Here is a 20,099-nt window from a genome sequence, read left to right on the forward strand (position 1 = left end):
AAAGAAGCTTGCTTACTGGAACTCAAGGCTCAAGAGCCAATGAACCTCTGATCCCTGATCCCCACTGCATTTCTCCCTCCCCACTTTTCGCATTTCTTCCACTCTAGTATTCCATCATGCTGTCTTGTGTTGAAGTCAGCAGATCTCTGTATTTCTTTCCCTTTCTTTCTCCTTCCTTCCTTCTTGTTTTCTGCTTCCTACCATTCAGTCTTTCCTCCTTTCTTTATCTCTTCTCTCCCTCCCTCCAGCCCTGTCTTTCTTTATTTGTCTGTCTCTGTTTTTGTCTTTGCCACTCTCTGAAAGCTACTGTTGTCCGTATATATTAGTGCTGGGAAAGAATATCAAGGAGGAAAACAATATTCAGGTTCCTAAAAAAAAAAGTGAATTTGAATGAAGGTTCATTCTTGGAATCTTAGGTAGTCAGGAGGCTGAAATTTGAGGATTACAGTACAAAGCCAGCCTAGATTTGAAAGTCGGTGAGACTCTTCTCCAAGAAATTTCCAAAAATCTTGAAATAAAGCTGTGGACCAAATAGTAGAGCAATAGTATGAGCATAAAAGTTCAGGAGTGGTGTCCAAGCTGTTAGTTCATGCTCTAGCACCAGCACACATAAAAAAATACTATCTAGTATGGAAACATCAGAAATGACACACTTCATAAACTACAAATAAGAAGTTTGTTGTTTTATACCATTAATAGGAGTTAGTGAGTGTCCACAAGGATAGGAGTACACAAATAATTTAGTAATTCCTAAAAGTCAAAGTAATATAATTCCACATTTTTACATTGATAAACAAATATTTGAAAGTGACAGATGATGATGTTTTCTTGTAATGTTTCTGGAGTGTCATGATCTTTGGCAGAGGGGGAACCTCATGGAATGAACTTTCCAAACTAAAAGGGCACCATGATTGCCGAACGATCTTTTTCTTAGAGAAAAACAGTGTATAGAAATTCACAAAATGTGCTTTAAGGGCCACAATTTCCATTTCGTTCTGAGGGTAGGGGTCCAGAAAGGAAAGGCGACAAGTCTTCTTAGCAGTCTCTCCAGGGCCCTCTCCACATCCTTGTTTCTCAAGCTGTAGATGAAGGGATTCAGCAGGGGGGTGACTGCTGCATACACCACCGAAGCCACCATGCTTCTGTGGGGAGAATAGGACACAGCTGAGCTGAGGTACACCCCAAGGGCTGTCCCATAGAACAAGCAGACCACACAGAGGTGAGAACCACACGTGGAGAAGGCTTTGTGCTTGCTAGCAGTGGACGACATCTTCATTAAAGAGGAGAGGATCTGACAGTAAGAGAACAGGATCCCAGTGGCAGGAAAGACCCCAAATAAAGCAGCTGACAGATACAGGCAGATGGTGTTGAGCAGGGTGTCAGAGCTGGCCACCTGGAGAACCTGAGCTAGTTCACAGAAGAAATGGGGGATCTCGGTGCCCATGGAGAAGGTCAGGGGAAGCATGAGCAGGATATGGAGCATAGCGACACAGAACATGATAAGCCAAGACACCAGGACCAGGAGGCCACAGAAGTGAGGGTTCATGATCACCTGGTAGTTTAATGGGTGACAGATAGCCACAAATCTATCAAAGGCCATTATGATCAATAGGAAATTATCCATTCCACCAAACATCATGAAGAAATACATCTGAGTGAGGCACTCTGGGTAGGAGATGTTCTTCCTCTGGGTCTGGAGGTTCACCAGCATCTTGGGGACGGTGGTGGTGGTGAAGCAGATGTCCACAAAGGACAAGTTGGAGAGGAAGAAGTACATGGGGGTGTGGAGGTGGTGGTCAGAGGTGACGGCCAGGATGATGAGCAGATTTCCAAGCACAGTGATCATGTACATGGACAAGAAGAGCCCAAAGAGCATGGGCTGGAGTTCAGGGTCATCTGAGAGGCCCAGGAGAAGAAATTGTTTTAATGAGGTGTGATTTTCTCCTTCCATGTTACTAGCTTTTCTCCTACAAAGACAATCACATATTCATTCATCAGCTGTGTTAATATCTGTGTGTGTGTGTGTGTGTGTGTGTGTGTGTGTGTGTGTGTGTGTGTGTGCGTGTGTGTGTGTGCATATACACATGCTCCTGTGTTTGAGTGTTCCAGGCCATAGTATAAACTCAGGGCCTTGAAACTCGTTTGGCTTATCCACCCAAGTCTAGCACTCTACCACTTGAGCCTCACCTGTATTCTGCTTGAGTCGGCTTTGAACCATGAACTTCCCATCTCAGCCTGGGCTAGCTAGGATTACAGGCATGAATGACTGGTACCAGGATTACTGAGCTGTTTGTCTTATACTAAACAGCCAGCCAAGAGAGCATTCTCTTCATTGGAATCCATCTGTCACATCTTTTGAGCAACTGTACCATTTCTCATCTGAGGAATCATCATTCAGAAAAAAAAAATGCCTTCTGTGTGTATTCTTTTCAATAAGAACCAAAACAGTGACAGGTACACAGATAAGAGAAGCAGTTCTCAACCATCTCTGACACCTATCCGGGGGGGTCATCTGTTCATTTGTCAGTGTTCATCACAGGCTATGGACTGAGTTCAATCAGCAGCGTTTGTGAGTTAAAGGTATGTCTGGTGGAATCGATTAAAGCATTGAAGACTTATCTGATGCATTAGTTCTCCTCTATTATCTTGGATATGCAGGATATAGAGGTATGGAAAACAGAAGTTGCACTATAGCGTGGGGAAAAATGAACAAATAAATGAGAACCTATATAAATTAATAAGCTGAGATTGGGTACACATACTCCTGTAACCACAGTCAAATGGGAGATATAACCAGGAGATTCACAGTGAGCCTAGGGGAAACTGAAAGATGCTCTCTCAAAAATAACCAAAAGGCAAAAGGCTTGGCAATGGGCCTTGAATGCTCAAACACTTGCCTAGCAAGGATGAGTCTAAAGAGTTCAATCCTCAGTTAATCAAAAAAGTATGAACTTCAAGGTTTCTGAAACAAGAAGGCATGTCATTCTTCAGGATAATGGATGGATCAGGAGATCCATTTGTGACTTAAAGTATGCAGAGGCAGAAAGGAAGTGATCACATGTGGAAGCTAGAACATTATGCAACCGATAAATAAGAAACGAAAACGTAGAATTAACAGGGCATCTTGAGGAAGACACAGGTGACTAGTGGAAGGGCTGGATATGAATAAAATACCTATTATGCATTTTTGAAAAGGTGACAATTAAAGCTGTTATTAGGCATGATTAATATAGATTCATAATCAAGGTGAAAGAAGACACAGATGCAAGATTGTAAGCTATGGGTTTACCGTGACAGCAAGGCAAGAGTCTTCATGTCAGTTGAGTGGAAATTAATGAACTAGACTAAAGACTGTGGCCTGCCAAGTGGGTGATAAAGGTAGTAGGAGAGGATCCTCTGGGCATGGAATGTCTGTGCTCTGAGAGCAAAGATGGCTCACCTGTGCTTTCTCCTAGCACCCAGAGGCATTCCAAGCTGGAGGAATAGAATCTGCAGCTGGCTGACAGATGTGGAGCTGGACCCCAGAAGGGATTTGACAAGATGGTTTGAGGGGCGTAGAGGCTAACTGACAGAGAGATCGAATCTAAACCCCTACAGTAAAACTTGAGGCACTCTATGTCGAAGTTCCTCTTATACTAGAAAAGCTGGGTTCATGTGTAGATCTGAGATTTTTGTATTGCTCTCATCTTTTGCTTCTATCAGTGAGTCACATGCATCCCATGACTTGGTAAGAGGTGAAAAACCACAAATGTCACCAGTATCAAAAGAACTGAAAACTGGGGCACTGTGGCTAATGCTTGCAATCTTAGCTATTCAGGAGGCTGAGATCTGAGGAGTGAGGCTCAAGGCCAGCCCAGAGAAGAAAACTTGTGAGACTCTATTTTTATAGTCATCACCAAAAAAGCAGATGTGAAGTTGACACTCAAGTCGTAGAGCACTAGCCTTCAGCCAAACAAGGTAGACAAGAGCTAGAGGCCCAGAGTTTAAGCTCCAGTGTTGGCACACACCCTACACACACACACACACACACACACACACACACACACACACACACACACACACACACACAAGATTGAGAGCAAAAGGCCAAGGCTATTACAAAACAATTAAACACCATCTCTACTGCATTTTGGGGGACAGACACCATGAAACTGACTGGAACAAGTTGAATTAAATGCATTTTGTTCTGTACTCTGTGATCAGCAGGCTGGTAACATGAGGGTGTTGCTTAATCTTATCACTACCTATGGTAAATCAATATATATATTAATTATAAATGTTATCATGATAGGAAAATGATTGGAAAAGTTTACTATCAGTCCTCCTGTGGTAGCAGCTAAATCTGAGCCCATGATTTCACAATGACAATATCCTAACCAAATGAAGAATGGATGTTTGAAAACCAAATTGTACAAGAATAGATGAATTAAATCATTATAGTGTTCATGTCACAAGAGAGGAAGGAAGGGTAGAAAAAGTAATAGGTATGAATAGGATTGAGGAATATATACTAAAATCCATCAATAGAAATGTGAAGACAAAGCCCCATTGTTTTTAGAAGTTAATATACACAAGTAAAGCAAATTTTCCTAAGTATAACAGTCTAATCTCTTCTGGCTACAATGACAGGATGATAATTATTTTTTTCTTGGGTACTGGTGGTCCACAACAGTAATCTTAGCTACTCGGAGGAAGAGATCTGAGGATTGCAGTTCAAAGCCAGCTAGGGCAAAAAATAATTCAGGCAACAAACTGCTCAGAAAAAGCTGGAAGTGGTGCTGTGGCTCAAGTGATACAGCACTTGCCTTGAGCACAGATTGGCTCAGGGACAGTGCCCAGGCCCTGAGTTAAAGCCTCAGGATAGGCATAATATATATATATATTTTTTTCTGCCCTAGGCTTGACGTTAGGATCTGGGCATTGTCCAAGCTCCACTTCTGTCTTTTTGGTGGTTAATTGTGATCATTGAGTTTTCAGCCCACTGAGCCACTAGGACTGCAGGTGTGAGCCCACAGGCACAAAGCCATGCAATTTATTTTTGTCCTGATAATTATAGGGATTGTTAACGACAAAAAGAAACAGCGATGAGTATAGGTAATAGATAACTGATGATAGGAAATGCAAAGAAAGATGTCCACATAGAAGGAAGAATGGAGAATATTTGAAAACTCTACAGAACATACCTCATGAGGAAAGCCAGTCCAGATTCTAGAGCATGATGACCAAGACAAAATAAAAAGTTGAGAGGAAAAAAAATAGATTTTGTGAAATCCAAACCATTTGGTCTAAAGGACTACCTATTAAAATACTTCACAAACTAGATTCATTCCTATTCTTTCTGTTTCAAAACTCATGCCAAGGACTCACATTATTTCCTTTATCTTTTAATTCACTTGATTTTGTGCTTGTCAAAGATATTCCACAGCTCTGATAACAGTAACTGAAACTGTCCTCAAAAACCCTGTTGTTTTTTTTTTCTTAATGGAACCTAGAATCAGACAATTACAGGGGATGGTCAATGGGGACCTGTTTAATGTTTCTAGTGTGTTAATGGTAGCATTATCAGAACTCCTCATTAAATAAATTGTACAGTTGTTTTTCCATTCTCCAAATATTTTTGATCTCTGGAGTTCAAAAGAAGATGGAAGTATGGGAAAAATTAAGCCAAATTCAGTTTAGCTTAGACAGTAATAGGAATGATAGATTTATTTTGTTCAAATGGAATTTAATTCTTTTTATTTTGGTTTCATCTAAAAGTCACAAGAAATTTCATGAAGACCTAGTTGTTTCTAGAAGAGATAAAATCCAGGTTTCATTGATCCATGGCAAGGCCCTTCAAGAATATCTGGAGATATAAAAAGAGTTATTTCTCATCTGAAATATTATGGCATAGAGAAGTCATTCATTTTTATTCACTGCAAAAATAATGAGCTTTCATTTTTCTATAAACTTAGATTTTTTTTCATAGAAAAGAAGACATACTCTATCTTTCTGAACCTGGATTATTTCACTTCACCTGAGGGTCTATAATTCAATCCATGTTTTTCTATAAATGACATAATGTCATTTTCTGTAGAATTAAATAATACTTCATTGTGTATAAATCTGGCATTCTTCTGTTCACAGACATTTGAATTTTTTCCCATGAATTGGCTACTGCTAACATTGTCACATAGATTATTTCACATAGATTATTTTGTACTAAAAATTAAAATCCTTGGAATATACCAAGGAAATTCTATATCATAATGAAATGATAGCCTAGTTTTGTGTGTTTGTGTGTGTGTGTGTGTGTGTGTGTGTGTGTGTGTGTGTGTGTGTGTGTGTTCAGGTCTTGTGGCTTGAACTCAAGACTTAGGTACTACTCCTAAGCTTTCTGGCTCATAGGTAGCCTTCTAACACTTGGGACACTGCTCCACTGGCAGCTTTTTGATAAATTAATTGGAGAGAAGAGTATCATAAACTTTCAAGCATCATTTTCTATTTTCTATTTTTGATCTTTTTTTTACATTTGTAATATGAAATGGTAAAATGGTGACACTATGCAGTGCACTTTGAACAGATTTATTCCTGCCTCCAAGTTCTCATGGATTCATATACCCATTTTCAAATAGTATTTTGAGTTTTTGTGGTTTTTTTCAAGTTATGTGCTTGGTATTAACATATCTACAAGGCCTGATAAAACATACATATTTGATGTATAGCATAGAATGTCCAGAAATATTGTACATTCTGAGTTCGTCCTCAGGACTAGCAAAATTAAACAAATAAATAATAACATTATTTACCCATGCCACCTCCATCTCATCCCACTTCCATCTGCACCCCACCCCACCACCCTGGCCCGAACTTCATGCTTTCTGACTAATGTTTAAAAGGCTCTACAAGTAACATTGGAAATATGTCATTTCCCTATTAGCCATGTTGAGGGAGAGTTAGTTGCCCTTCCAGGATTTCACTCCCAAGTAAATCCTGTTGGTCTATTGAGTTCACTTTCTGGAAGAGGTGAGATTGATCAAGTGGCATTGGACTCATAAATGGGCCCATTAAAATGAAGCCTCTTTGGACAACTACTTAGAGATGATTTCAGCATGTGGTGGTGGTAGCTGATGTCTATATTCTGAACTATTGAGGAGTCTGAGTTCTGAGGATCATGATTTGAAGTCAGACCAAGTAGAAAGTCTGTGGGTATGTTATATGCAATTAACCACCTGGTTGCAAAGCTCTGGCTCAAGTGGGAGAGTACTAGCCTTGAGGGAAAAAAAACTCAGGGATGGCACAAAGGCTCTGAGTTCAAGCCTCAGGAAGTACAAACCCTCAACTTAATTTTAATTATTTCCTAAAACTCTATGTGCCACTGATTGCATATAGAGATTCCCTTCTTGAATACTTGCTTGCTAAATATGACATTTGAAATATGATGTAAAAATCAGTGTTAGTAAAATCTTTCAAAAAATTAAAATATAGAAAAGGAAAATAGAGGAAGAAGGAAAGAGGATAGGAGGTTGAAGAGAAACAAATAAAAGCCCACACATGCACGTGTGCATGCACACACATAGGTAAATTCAAAGGTGTTTCCAGAATAGATGAAAATGCAGAGGCATATCCTTTTTATTGGAGAAAAAGAAAGCATATGCACATTTACAAAATGGTTTTTAAGGAGCGCAGCTTCCATTTACAGCTGAGGGTAGGGATCCAGGAAGGAAAGGATACAGTTCTGCGGAGGAGTCTCCCCAAAGCCCCCATCACGTCCTGGTTCCTCAGGCTGTAGATGAAGGGGTTCAGCATAGGAGTGACCACTGTGTACATCACCGAGGCCACCATGCTTCTGTGGGCAGAGGAGGACACAGCAGAGCTGAGGTACACCCCAAGTCCTGTCCCGTAGAACAAGGAGACCACGCAGAGGTGAGAGCCACAGGTGGAGAAGGCTTTTTGCTTGCTAGCAGAGGACATCTTCATTAAAGTGGAGATGATCTGACAGTAAGAGAACAGGATCCCAGAGGCAGGAAAGACCCCCACCAACAAAGTTGTCACGTACAGGCAGATGGTATTAACCAGGGTGTCAGAGCAGGCGGCCTTGAGAACTTGAGCTACATCACAGAAGAAATGGGGGATCTCAGTATCCACGGAGAAGGTTAGCTGTTTCATTAGTAGGATATGGAGTAGGGAGTCACAGAAAATGAGAAGCCAAGACACCAGGACCAGCAGACCACAGAAATGAGGGCTCATGATGATCAGGTAGTTTAATGGGTGACGGATGGCCACAAAGCGGTCAAAGGCCATAAGTGTCAATAAGAAATTATCCAGTCCTGCAAAAATCATAAAGAAATATGACTGAGTGAGACAGCCTTTGTAGGAGATGTCTCTTGTCTGTGTCTGAATGTTCACCAGCATCTTCGGGATGGTGGTAGAGACAAAACAGATGTCCATGAAAGAGAGATTGGAGAGAAAGAAGTACATGGGGGTGTGGAGGTGGGGGTCAGAGGTGACAGCCAGGATGATGAGCAGATTTCCGAGCACAGTGATCAGGTACATGGACAAGAAGAGCCCAAAGAGGACAGGTTGCAATTCTGGATCCTCTGAGAAGCCCAGGAGCAGAAACTGTGGTATTGATGTGTGATTTTCCCCTTCCATGTCATGGGCTTTTCTCCTTCAAAGACAAACACAAATTGAAACACATTCACAATCTTACCCCTGAGTTAGTCTCTGTATGTATGTATGCTGGTCCTGGGGTTTGAACTAAAGATGTAGGTTTTGTCCCTGAGCTTGTATGCTCAAGGCTAATGCTCTACCTCTTAAGCCACACCTCTACATCTAACCATTTTGGTGGTTTCTTGGAGAAAACAGTCTCACAAATTTTCAGTCCGGGTAGGCTTTGAAATGCCGATGTCAGATCTTAGCCTCCTGAGTGTCCAGGATTACAAACACGTATTACAAGGCATGAGTCCCCTGGGATAATCTTAAAAGGTTAATTTTAAACAATGGCATCTTACACTGAACAGAATTCTCCTAAATCAAGCATATTTTTACATCTTTTGACCAACTGCTCCATTTCTCACCAAAGGCAATCTTTCAGGAAAAAAAAATGCCATTCAGGTGAATTCTTTCCAGTATGAACCAACATGATGACAGGCACACCAATAAGAGAAAAAAACCAATTCCCAACTATGTCTAAAAACAATCACAGAGAAGGTACATCCTGTTCATTTTTCAATTTTCTTCAGTGGCTATGGGATGAATGAACATTGATAGAGTTCCTGGATAAAATGCACGTTCCATAGAATCAATGAAAATGCTGATAGCTTACCTGATGCAGTAGCTCATGTCTATTTTCTCAGATAATCAGGAGGGTGAGGCTGGGAAAATCAAAATTCCAGGCCTGCTGAGGCAAAACATAAATAAATAAATGACTAAATAAATAACTAAATAATAAATGAGACTCTATCCATAGTGATGTACTCCTATACTCACAGTAAAATAGGAGCTCTAGCTAGGATTCGTGGTTGGCCCAGCCTCATGGAAAAGTGCAAGGCCCTAAATAAATAATAACCTAAAGCCCAAAGGGTTGGAGATATTGTCTGAATATTCAAGCACTTGCCTAGGGAGAATGGGCCTAGGAGTTTAAATCATAGTCAACCAAAAATACAATTTCAATGCATTTGTAAACCCCAAATCATGTCATGTTAAGTATTAAAAATGAAAGTCCATGTAGATCAATGAAGTGTAGTATACAAGCATGATGATGTCTTATTCAGACAGACACATTTCTGACAGGACACACAACAACCAACCAGGAGTCATGTTTTTCTTCAGTTACATGAATGGACCTAAAGATCCTTATGGGAGTTGAAGCATGCAGAGGTGGAGAGCAAGCAATCCCATGTGTAAGCAAGAGCATTGTGCAATGAATGAACAAAAAAAGAAAAGGTGTATAGAATTAAAGTGGTTGTTAGAGGAAGAAGCAGGTGACCTTACTGGGAAGAGTGAATATGAATAAAGGATAAATCATCTATAAAAATATGACAACAAAAACTGATATTAGGCACAATTAAGGTAGTTTAATAATCAAGGCTAAAGAAGACACAAATGTCTGTTTATAAACTACGTGTTTACAAAGACAGGGATTCAAGCAAGTAGAGAGTCTTCATGTCTACGAATGAAGTAGACTAAAGACTGATTGTCTGTCAAGTGGGTGAGAAAGGTACTAGGAGAGAGTCCTCTGGGCATGGAATGCTTGTGTTCTGAGAGCAATGATGGGTTACCTGTGGTCCCTCCTAGCATCCAGAGGTAGTCCAAAGTGAGATTAGAATCTGCAGCTGGCTGACAGGTGAGATTTGAAAAGATGATGTGATGGGAAATAGAGGTGGAGGGTAAAAAGCGATCAAGTTTAAACCCCTATGCTAAAATTTCTGGCACTCTGACTTGAAGTTCCTCTTGCACTGGAAAAGCTGAATTCATGGGTGGATCTGAAATTTTGTCTTGCTCTCATCTCTGGTTTTACAGTGACTCACAGGAATCCTATGACCTAGAAGCAGTGGAAAAACACAAATTTCAGCAGTATAATAAAGATGGAAGGTTAAGAGCATTGGTGACACACTTGTACCCCCTAGCTATTCAAGAATCTGAGATCTGTGACTTGAGGTTCAAAGCCTTCGGAGGCTAGAAAGTTTGTGAGACTCTTATGTCCAGGTCACCACCAAAAAGCAAGAAGTGGAGCTGTGGCTCAAATAGGAGAGCAAAAAAAGTGCACACACACACACACACACACACACACACACAAAGATTGAGACCACCAGGCTAATGAGATAACCAAAAAATTAAACATAGTCTCTACTGTATTTCTGGAGGCAGAAATAAAGTTGATAGGGAACAGTTAAATAAAGTGCATTCTTTATTTTCTGAGAATAGGAGGCCAGTAAATATGAGGCCATTATTTAACCACATTTACCACCAATGTTAACTCAACAAATACAAATTGTAAGCATGATCACAATTGGAAAATATTTGAAAATATTGGAAATGTTTGCTAGCTGTTAGATCCGAGTATGTGAGTTAACTGTGACAATATCCTAAAGAAATAATGATAAGGTGTTTGAAAACTGAAATCAAGATTAAATCACTACAGTATTTGTATTAGGAGAGAACAAGAAAGAGGAGAAGAAATGTACTTGGTAGTATATCAGTGCAGACTAACTACAACCATTGGATTCTTGTGTGTGTGTGTGTGTGTGTGTGTGTGTGTGTGTGTGTGTGTGTGTGTGAGTTTTGGTACTTGAATGCAGGCTCTGGATGCTGTCCCTGAACTTTATCACTTGAGCCAAACCTCCACATCTGTCTTTTGCCACTTAACTGCCTTTCATATCCGAGATGACTTCAAACTATGATCCTCATGTCTCAGCTTCCTGACTGGCAAGGATTCCTAACAAGAAAAAGGAAATTGCAGTGAATATAGTTAATAAATAGATACTTGATGACAGGAAATACAAAGGAAAATGACAATGTATAAGAAATAGTGTAGAGGATTTGAAGACATTTCAGGACATATTTCATGAAGAAAACCTACATTCCAGAGCTTAACAAAGGGAAAAAAATTAAAAGCTGGATGGGGGAAGTGATAATTTTGTGAAATCAGAATGCTTTTTCCTAAGGAGAGATTTCATATTCATATACTACATAACCTTGATTCCTTCCCATTCTTACTGTTTCAGAACTAAAATCAAGAACTCACTTTTTTGTTCTTAGTGTTGGGGATTGATCTCACTTCTTTTTTTTCCTACTTCTTTTTTATCCATTTGATTTTTTTCCTCCACGGAGATACTTCAGATAACTCTGATAACAATAACTAAACCCTCATTTTTGAAATGTGTTCTCAGGAACCCTGGTAGGGTTTTAAAGGAACCTTGACTCAGACAATTACAGGAAATGGTCAACAGGGATGTGCTTAATCTAGTGGTTAATGGCTGCATTACCAGAACTCCTCATTAAATACATTGTTCAGTTGTTCTTCAATTCTCTAATTATTTCTAGCTCTCCTGAGGTGTCAGGAGAATTGCAGAATGGAAAAGAATTTCAGCCAAATTCATGTCAGTTTGGATAGAAATAAAAACTAATAGATATAATTGTGTCCCATGGGGATTTAATTTTTTTAATTTAAAAATCACATCAAGGAATATTTTTTTCTTTTCTTTTCTGCCAGTCCTGGGGCTTGAACTTAGTGCCTGGAATATTTTTTTCTAGAAGACAATTGAGGATTATTTGCCAACTCAAGTCTTATGGAGGATACAAGAAAGATACTTTTTTATTCACTGTAGATTTAATGAGCTTGGTTTTTCTATAAATAAAGATTTCTTCCACAGGAGGAAAGACAAACTATATCATTGGAACCTGGATTACTTCATTTAACCTAATGGTCTACAGTCAATCCAATTTTTCTAGAAATGATATAGTGTCTGTTTTCTGTATGACAAAGTAATATTTCATTGGAATGTGAGTTTATTTTTCTAAGAAACTACACCACTTGATATCTGTACCCAATGGAATTCTATGCTGCTGTCAGAAAGAATGACATCGCCCCATTTGTAAGGAAATGGAAAGACTTAGAAAAAAATCATATTAAGTGAAGTAAGCCAGACTCAAAGGAACATAGGCTCAATGGTTTCCCTCATTTGTCATAATCAGTAGAAACCTTGGGCTCTCCTAGCAGAGATTCACAATAGAACAAAATCTAGATGCATAAGGCCATATAGAATGATGCCAAATGAAAGGATCTCTAGGATAGAAACAAAAGCCGTATAATGAGTGATTGTTGTCCTTAATGTACTATGTTATCTCTCATATCTTTTGCTGTCCCTTGGTTATCTCATATTGTTACAGTATTTCACCTGGTTATCTGATATATTGTATATATGTGTATTTGGTTATTTGAAATAGGATAGGGAAGGGAGGAAAAAAAGATGAGGGGCAGGGGTGGGGAGAGGGAAATGGGGACCAAAACATGAGAAAGGGTATCAATGTATGTGAAGTAATTCACCTTCTATCTGGTGAATATAAAGTAACTCTTCTATTAATTACAATAAAAATATATGAAAAAAAGAAACTACACCACTTGAATGCTCCCTTTGGTACATAAATTTGTGTACATTTGCTTATGATCCTGTCAGTGTTTAATTACACATTTATAAATTAGATCTAGCTTTCACATATGAGAAAAAATATGTGTCCTTTGGCTCCTTGACTTTTTTCACTTAACATACTTTTTTTCTAAGTCCCTCTATTTCTTTGCAAATGAAGCAGTATCATTCTTCCTAAAAGATGGTTAAGATTTTATTGTGTGTATAGACAACATTTTCTCCATTCACTAATCCTTTGAGGGGCATCTGGGCAGATTCCATACCTTGGCTATTGTGAATCGTAAAGCCATGAACAGTGAGGTATACGTTCTTTTACTATCTCATGATTGTAATATTTTGGACAAATGGCCAAGAGTGGTATCATAGTTCAATTTTTGAGAATCTCCAGATTGTTTTCTGGAGTGGCTGCATCAGTTTACATTCTTACCAACTGTGCAGTAGGGTTCTTTATTTCTCACATTCAGGCTAGCATCTGCTGTTGTTTGTACTATTGATAATGACCATTCTTTCAAAGCCAGACTGGGTCAACTAATTCAAGAGGTCCATTTAACCAGCAAAAAAGCTAGAAGTGGGACTATAATTCAAATGGTAGAGCACCAGTTTAGGCAACAAAGTTAAAGGACCACAACTAGGTCCTTAGCGGAAGGCTCAGTATTGGCATACTGGCACACACACACACACACACACACACACACACACACACACGCATGAGACCTATAAACAACAAACAGATATATACCAAAAAAAAACTAAAAAAAAAATCACAAATTACCAGGGAAATGTAAATCACCAAACACAGATCTCATTTTACACTTGTTTAAATGGCATGTTCAGAGATGAGAGATTTGGGGGGAAAGGACCCAGTAGATGGGATTGGTTGGAAATGTTGCGTGAATGTAAGACGTATGGAGAAAAGAAAAGAGGTATCTCAAACATAAAAATAAATCGATACGCAAACAAGCCATGAAAGTATCATGTGACCCAACAACTTCCCTACTGGGTGGATTAACAAAGGAAACAATATCAACATATCAGGTTAAAAACACACTGTAATTTTATCATGGGAGAGAATGAACTGATTAAAAGTATGGGATCCTCTCCAGGCTTGAAACTGAGGAAATCTTGTCCTTTACAATAAATGTAGAGCTAATATGGAAAAAACAAAAAACAAATAGGCTGGGAACTAAAGATTGGGGCTCAAAGCCACCAAAGACAACAAGGTCTGTGAGAATTTTACCTTCAATTAACCAGCAAAATGCCATAAATGGAGCTATGGCTTAAAGGGTAAACTGAGATTTGAGTGACAAAGCTAATGGAGAGTATTGAGGCTGTGAATTCAAGCCCGACTTCTAGGCCAAACAAGTAAATAAACAAACAGAAACACCAAAAAACTGAAACAGTTGGGAATTAATGACACCAAATTATGTGCTAATATGGCTAAAGAGCAAGGAGCAACAGTGTTCAAAAAGAATTGTAGACATTACTCGTTATCTGATTCATAAAACTATAATCCTTCTTTATAACAACTCTGCAACAACCATAAAAATAATTTCAATAAATAAAATCATAATGTGTAATGTTGCTGCCTTTTCTACCCTCTATTTACATGGAAGAAGACAGAGGCATTTTTCTTCTATAGAGTCTCCACAGGGCGCTTTGAATGTCCCTGTTCCTCAGGCTGTAGATAAAGGGGTTCAGCATAGGGGTGACCACTGTGTACATCACCGAGGCCACCATGCTCTCTCTAGGGAAAGATGCTACATCTAAGAAAAGATACACCCCCAGGCCGGTTCCATAAAACAAGCACACCACTGACAGGTGAGAGCCACAGGTGGAGAAGGCTCGGTGCCTCCCACCTTGGGAAGACATTGTCAGAATAGAGGAGACAATTTCATAATAAGACCAGATGATGCCCAGGATGGGGAAAAAGGCAAATACAGTGCTGGTGAAATACTTGACAACATCACGGGTAAAGGTGTCAGCACAGGCCAGACCCAGGAGCTGAGGAGGGTTACAGAAGAAACTTGCGATTTCCGTGTCCTTGAAGGAAGGGAACTTGAAGAAAATGAGAAGGTGCAGCTGTAAGTCCAGAAGGCTAATCGCAAAACACACTGAAACTAAGAGCATGCAGATGTGGGGGCTCATGATGACTGTGTAATGCAGGGGGTGACAGATGGCCACAAAGCGGTCATAGGCCATCACAGTCAGAAGCATGTCATCCATGCAGCCAAAAATGGCAAAAAAGGACATCTGAGTGAGGCAGCTTCCATAGGAGATGGAGCTGCTGTAACTCTGGAGGTTCACCAGCAAATTGGGGACTGTGGTGGAGGTGAAGCCGATGTCATCCAAGGAGAGGATGGAGAGGAAGAAGTACATGGGGGTGTGGAGGTGGGGGTCAGAGGTGACAGCCAGGATGATGAGCAGATTCCCGAGCACGGTGATCAGGTACATGGACAGAAACAGCCCAAAGAGAATGGGCTGCAGGTGGGGATCCTCTGATAGGCCCAGGAGATGGATTTCTGTGACTCCTGTTAGGTTTTGTGCTTCTATATTGCTTGGACATCTGATTAAATGAGCAAAAAATAAACGTTTGAAAACCAAATAAAATAGCATTCAACAGATCTCTCCCTCTCTCTTTTTCTGCTTTTTATCCTGACAATAAAATACAATTAATAAAAAACAGAAAAAAGTTATCTTTAATTCGTTGTACAAAGGTGTTTCGATTTTCTATGCTGGTGGCTCACACCTGTAATCTTAGTACTAAGGAATCTGAGTTCTGAGGATCAAGGTTCAAATCAGCTTCATCTGTACCACTACTTGACTCTTATTTCCAGTGAACCAACAATAATCCAGAAGTAAAGTTGTAGCTCAAATAGTAAAGAGCTAGCTTTACACAAAAAGGCAAAGGGAGATTGCCCATGCTCTGAGTTCCAGCTATACTATTTCATGAGGAAAAAGAAAGAATTAATTCCAACTTTTAAAATAGGACTCATTTGTACAAATTAAACTAAACACTTATTATTATCTTACAGGATCAGCTCTTTTCTTTTCTCACATACTCTGCATTCTACAATGGCCTATTCATTACAAGCTTCATGATTTTTATCAATATAAATTTATTTCTTTAACAAGGAGAATTGTAGCCTTAGCGATTATCACAAAAGCTACTGGTAATCCTTGGTAATGGCGCTCATACCTCTTGCTCATTTTCTATCTTAACTGGTACTTAACCTGGAGAGCCATGCCTACAGCCTGGCATTGGGTTAGTTTGGAGATGGAATCACATAGACTTCTGCTTAGCCTGGCTTTGAACCGTAGTCCTCTGGATCTCAACCTCCTGAGTAGCTAGGATTATAGGCATGAGTTAGCATTGCATGGCTGTTTAAAATATGTTTGAGTTTCAACATTCTTTTGCCTGTTTAGTAGGTTGTGATTTCGGTCACTCCTTACTGACAGAAATTCTCTGCATTTACCAGTGATAAGTAGGGTTCATTATTTCATTGGGTAGACATTTTTCTTGGTTAAGGGGAACAGGGATGAGATGAATAATAGGAAATAAACAAATACTTTGACAAATTCAGGAGATTTTTTTTCCTTTTTGGTCAATGGTAGGGCTTGAATCTGGGCCTGAGTGCTCTTCAGCTCAAAGCTAATGATCTATCACTTGAGCCACAGTGCCACTTCTGGTTTTCTGGTGGTTAATTGGAGATAAGATTCTCACTGACTTTTGTGCCTGGCTGGCTTTGAACCGTGATCCTCAGATCTTAGCCTCCAGAGTAGCTAGGAATACAAATTTGAGCTACCAGCCTCTGGCCCAAATTCAGAATTCTTAAGAACAAGGCAATAACTTCCTACCTTACAGACAAGCATTTGTTTGTGTTCTGGTGCTTGGTCTTGAACTCAGAGCCTAGATGCCGTACCTCAGCATCTTTGGCTCAAGAATAGCACTCCACTGACTGTATCACTGCTCTACTTCTGGTTTTTTGGTGGTTCAATGGAGATAAAATTCTCAGGGACTTTCATGTTTGGGATAGCTTCAAATCTTAATCCTCAGGATTGCAGGCCTGAGCTATTAGCACCCAGTTCAAACAGGAAATTTTGAAAACTTTGAGCATGGTACAGAAAGAGCAAACATAACCCAATAAATCCTAAAATGTTTCCAGCACATTCTATGGAGTTTGAGAAGGCAAAGGTCAGAAAGGGGGAGAGGAAGAAAGGAATGAGAAAAATTATAAAGGGCTATTAAAATTTTCCTAAATCCCAAACTCTGAGTTCGGTATTGTTTTTTGTTTTTTCAAATTTGGTCAATTATTTACTGTATATATATTTTTCTGAAATCACTAAGCATCATGACGTTAGCGAAAGAAAGCGATTATCTAGAAATACAAACTCAATCCAATAAACGATGAGTGAAGTCAATCTTGTCACAAAAATGAAGTCAGTTGGACTCACTTTTATTTGTGTTCTTGACCAGGAAAGAGACTGAATAAATATTCCCTGGTTTATTCTTCCAAGAGCAGATAGATAATGACACAGACTAACTGAGGGATGGAACGTCAGCTTTAAGTTTAAACAGTGGAAGTCACTGAGAAAGTACTTTGACCCATAAAACATGCTTTCCAGTTAAACAAAGACAAAATAGGATCTGTGTGAGTGAGTCATATCAAGAGCTAACATTCACACAGGGCCAAGTCTGTGCCACACCATCCTGGCACAAAACCTGTTTGGACTCACAACTGTCCTATGAGGCAGGTAGCTTCACTCCTGTCATTTCATGATGCTCAGTGGTTAAGGAGCTGGTTCACCAAGACAGTGGGCTTTGAACTTCAACCATCTAGTGCTCAAGCTCATGCTATGAGCTGTGTTTTTAGCAGTTTACTCACACATCCACGTAGCCTTCCTCTAGCTACCATTGCCTACATTGTTTTTATGTCACAGCACACACAAGTGTACATCATCGTTCCCTCATCTCCATCTTCTCCAACATACCCGAATCAGTCTATTGGAAGTAGAAGCCTTGAGTAATAGAAGTTCCCCTTTGAACAACACTTCTCATACCATCACCACACCCAAGGACACATAATCACAGTCTTCCTGACTGAAATCTTCCTATCTAGATACACAACCAGTCCTGTTATGATGAGAAAACACTGTCACTGCTGCGCCATCCCTCCATCCACCATCCCTTCCTCAGGACTTACTGGGTGACGTTTCTTCTTTGCTGTGGCATGGCCAAGGCACCTGATGTAAAGTCACCTCTCCCTTCCTCCCCCCCCCCTCTCTCTCTCTCTCTCTCTCTCTCTCTCTCTCTCTCTCTCTCTCTCTCTCTCTCTCTCTCTCTCTCTCTTTCTCTCTCTCTCTCTTTCTCTGTGTCTGTGTGTGTGTGTGTCTGTCTCTGTCTCTCTTTCTCTCTCTGTCTCTCTCAGCACAAGGAGAGCACAAACACGCATGGAACCCACTGGCCTACAATTACCCAACTAGAACCCTGGGAATATAAGCTCCTTATCAATGACTGGTAGCGGACGTTACTGGATCAACACACATTTCTCATCATTAGCCAAATTGGCCCATTACCATCCCAGTCTCTTAAGACTTCTGAGATTTACTAAGAAGGAAAAGATGATATGAATGTCCCCTGAAGTTTTCAAGTTGCTTCCTCTGTGGCAGAAGGCTCTGGGGTCATCAATTAATTTGCTTCACATATTTAAAAAATACCACAAGCTTTTAAAAAACCTGTCGGGTTTGTAACTGTGTAGGAAGAAGTCACAGGGATCTTTGATTAGTTGTAAAGTTCCATGGTGTTTTGTCCTTTAACTTTTTCGTGTGTTTGGCAGTCCTCAGGAGTGAATTCAGGGCCTAAGCACTGTCCTTGAGCTTTTTTAGATCAAGGTTGATGCTCTATCATTTGAGCTACAGCTTCACTTTTGGCTTTTGGTGGCTCTTTGGAGATAAGATTCTCATGGATTTTCCTTCCGGGGGTCACTTTAAGCTGTGATGTCTGCTCTCAGCCTCCTGAGTAGCTAGCATTACAGGCATAAGCCACGAGCACCTGACCTGAACTTCAAATTTTTAAAATTTAATTTTATGGTCAGGGTGATGTACAGAGGGGTTACCAGCACATACATAAGTAGTGAGTACATTTCCTGTTAGATGGTGTTATCCCTCCCATGTTTTTCTCACACGTTTTACTGCCCCCCACCAGGTTGTAGAGTTCATTTTCAACTTATTGTCTTGTGTATATTACTGTTGCATTGGCTTACCTTTTGTCCTTTGTATCACCATTTAGTTCATACTAAGTGAATTAAACCAGAACCATATAAACAGAGGCTCCATGGTTTCCCTCATTTGTAATAATTAGTGTATTAGTGTATGTCTAGGATTTTCCTAACTGAACTTTACTTTTTACAAGAAACAAATTCCAGAGAGGAAACTCTGGGAGACAGTGAAGGTAATAATGATGTTGTCCAAAAGTGAATCTATCTACTGATTTGTATAACTGTAACTTCTCTGTTTTTACAATATTTAAATAAAAGTTTTAAAAAGATATGAATTCCAGAAGCACACATAGACACTGACACAAATACAAACTCTATTTCTCTCTCCCCCTTTCATATCATGCTTAATAATCTGTAAAGATTTTAGACATTTTTGTGATAGAACAATCCTTTTGTTTTACTTGTTCCCCAAGTTGAAAAACTTTTTTCTACTTTTTACTTTTTGAATTTTCATAGATTTGTAATATGAAGTGAACACAGTGTGACAATTCCATACAGGTATACAGTGGTCTTTGAACAAATTTATTCCTGCCACCAGTTCCCATTGAATCCTCCATATACCCCTTTCAAACAGTATTTAGAGTGATTTTTAATGACGTCTTTTATTAACTTATTTACATTGCCTGAAAAATTACACATTTGATTCATATATTTGATCCAGAAATACTTTGTATTAGTCATTGTTTAAAATTAA

At 39.5% G+C, this 20,099-nt stretch overlaps 2 protein-coding genes across 8 annotated transcripts in view; both read right to left on the reverse strand.

Annotated features, from left to right (window-relative positions):
* Positions 1-955: 955 nt before the first annotated feature.
* LOC150068920 (olfactory receptor 7D4-like) lies at positions 956-1,969 on the reverse strand. Its single transcript, XM_090330296.1, has one exon. It carries the CDS (start codon positions 1,949-1,951, stop codon positions 956-958), a length of 996 nt encoding a protein of 331 aa, XP_090186422.1. The 5' UTR covers positions 1,952-1,969.
* A 5,672-nt stretch (positions 1,970-7,641) lies between these two features.
* Positions 7,642-20,099, reverse strand: part of LOC150068921 (olfactory receptor 7D4-like) — a 72,230-nt gene continuing 59,772 nt past the window's right edge. For 4 of the 7 annotated variants that reach the window (XM_090342184.1, XM_090342174.1, XM_090342165.1 and 1 more), the window contains 2 exons: positions 9,308-9,382; positions 7,642-8,650 (listed from right to left, as the gene is read on the reverse strand). In XM_090342184.1, the coding sequence (XP_090198310.1) occupies positions 7,642-8,650; positions 9,308-9,324 (1,026 nt within the window). In that variant the 5' untranslated portion in view covers positions 9,325-9,382. Of the gene's footprint in view, positions 8,651-9,307; positions 9,383-10,262; positions 10,359-10,396; positions 10,526-20,099 lie in introns of those variants that run through there. The other 3 variants (XM_090342190.1, XM_090342198.1, XR_016537122.1) reach the window with 3 other exon arrangements.

The sequence above is a fragment of the Megascapheus bottae genome, chromosome 1, assembly GCF_031878675.1.
Source record: "Megascapheus bottae isolate mThoBot1 chromosome 1, mThoBot2.hap1, whole genome shotgun sequence".
NCBI lineage: Eukaryota > Metazoa > Chordata > Mammalia > Rodentia > Geomyidae > Megascapheus > Megascapheus bottae.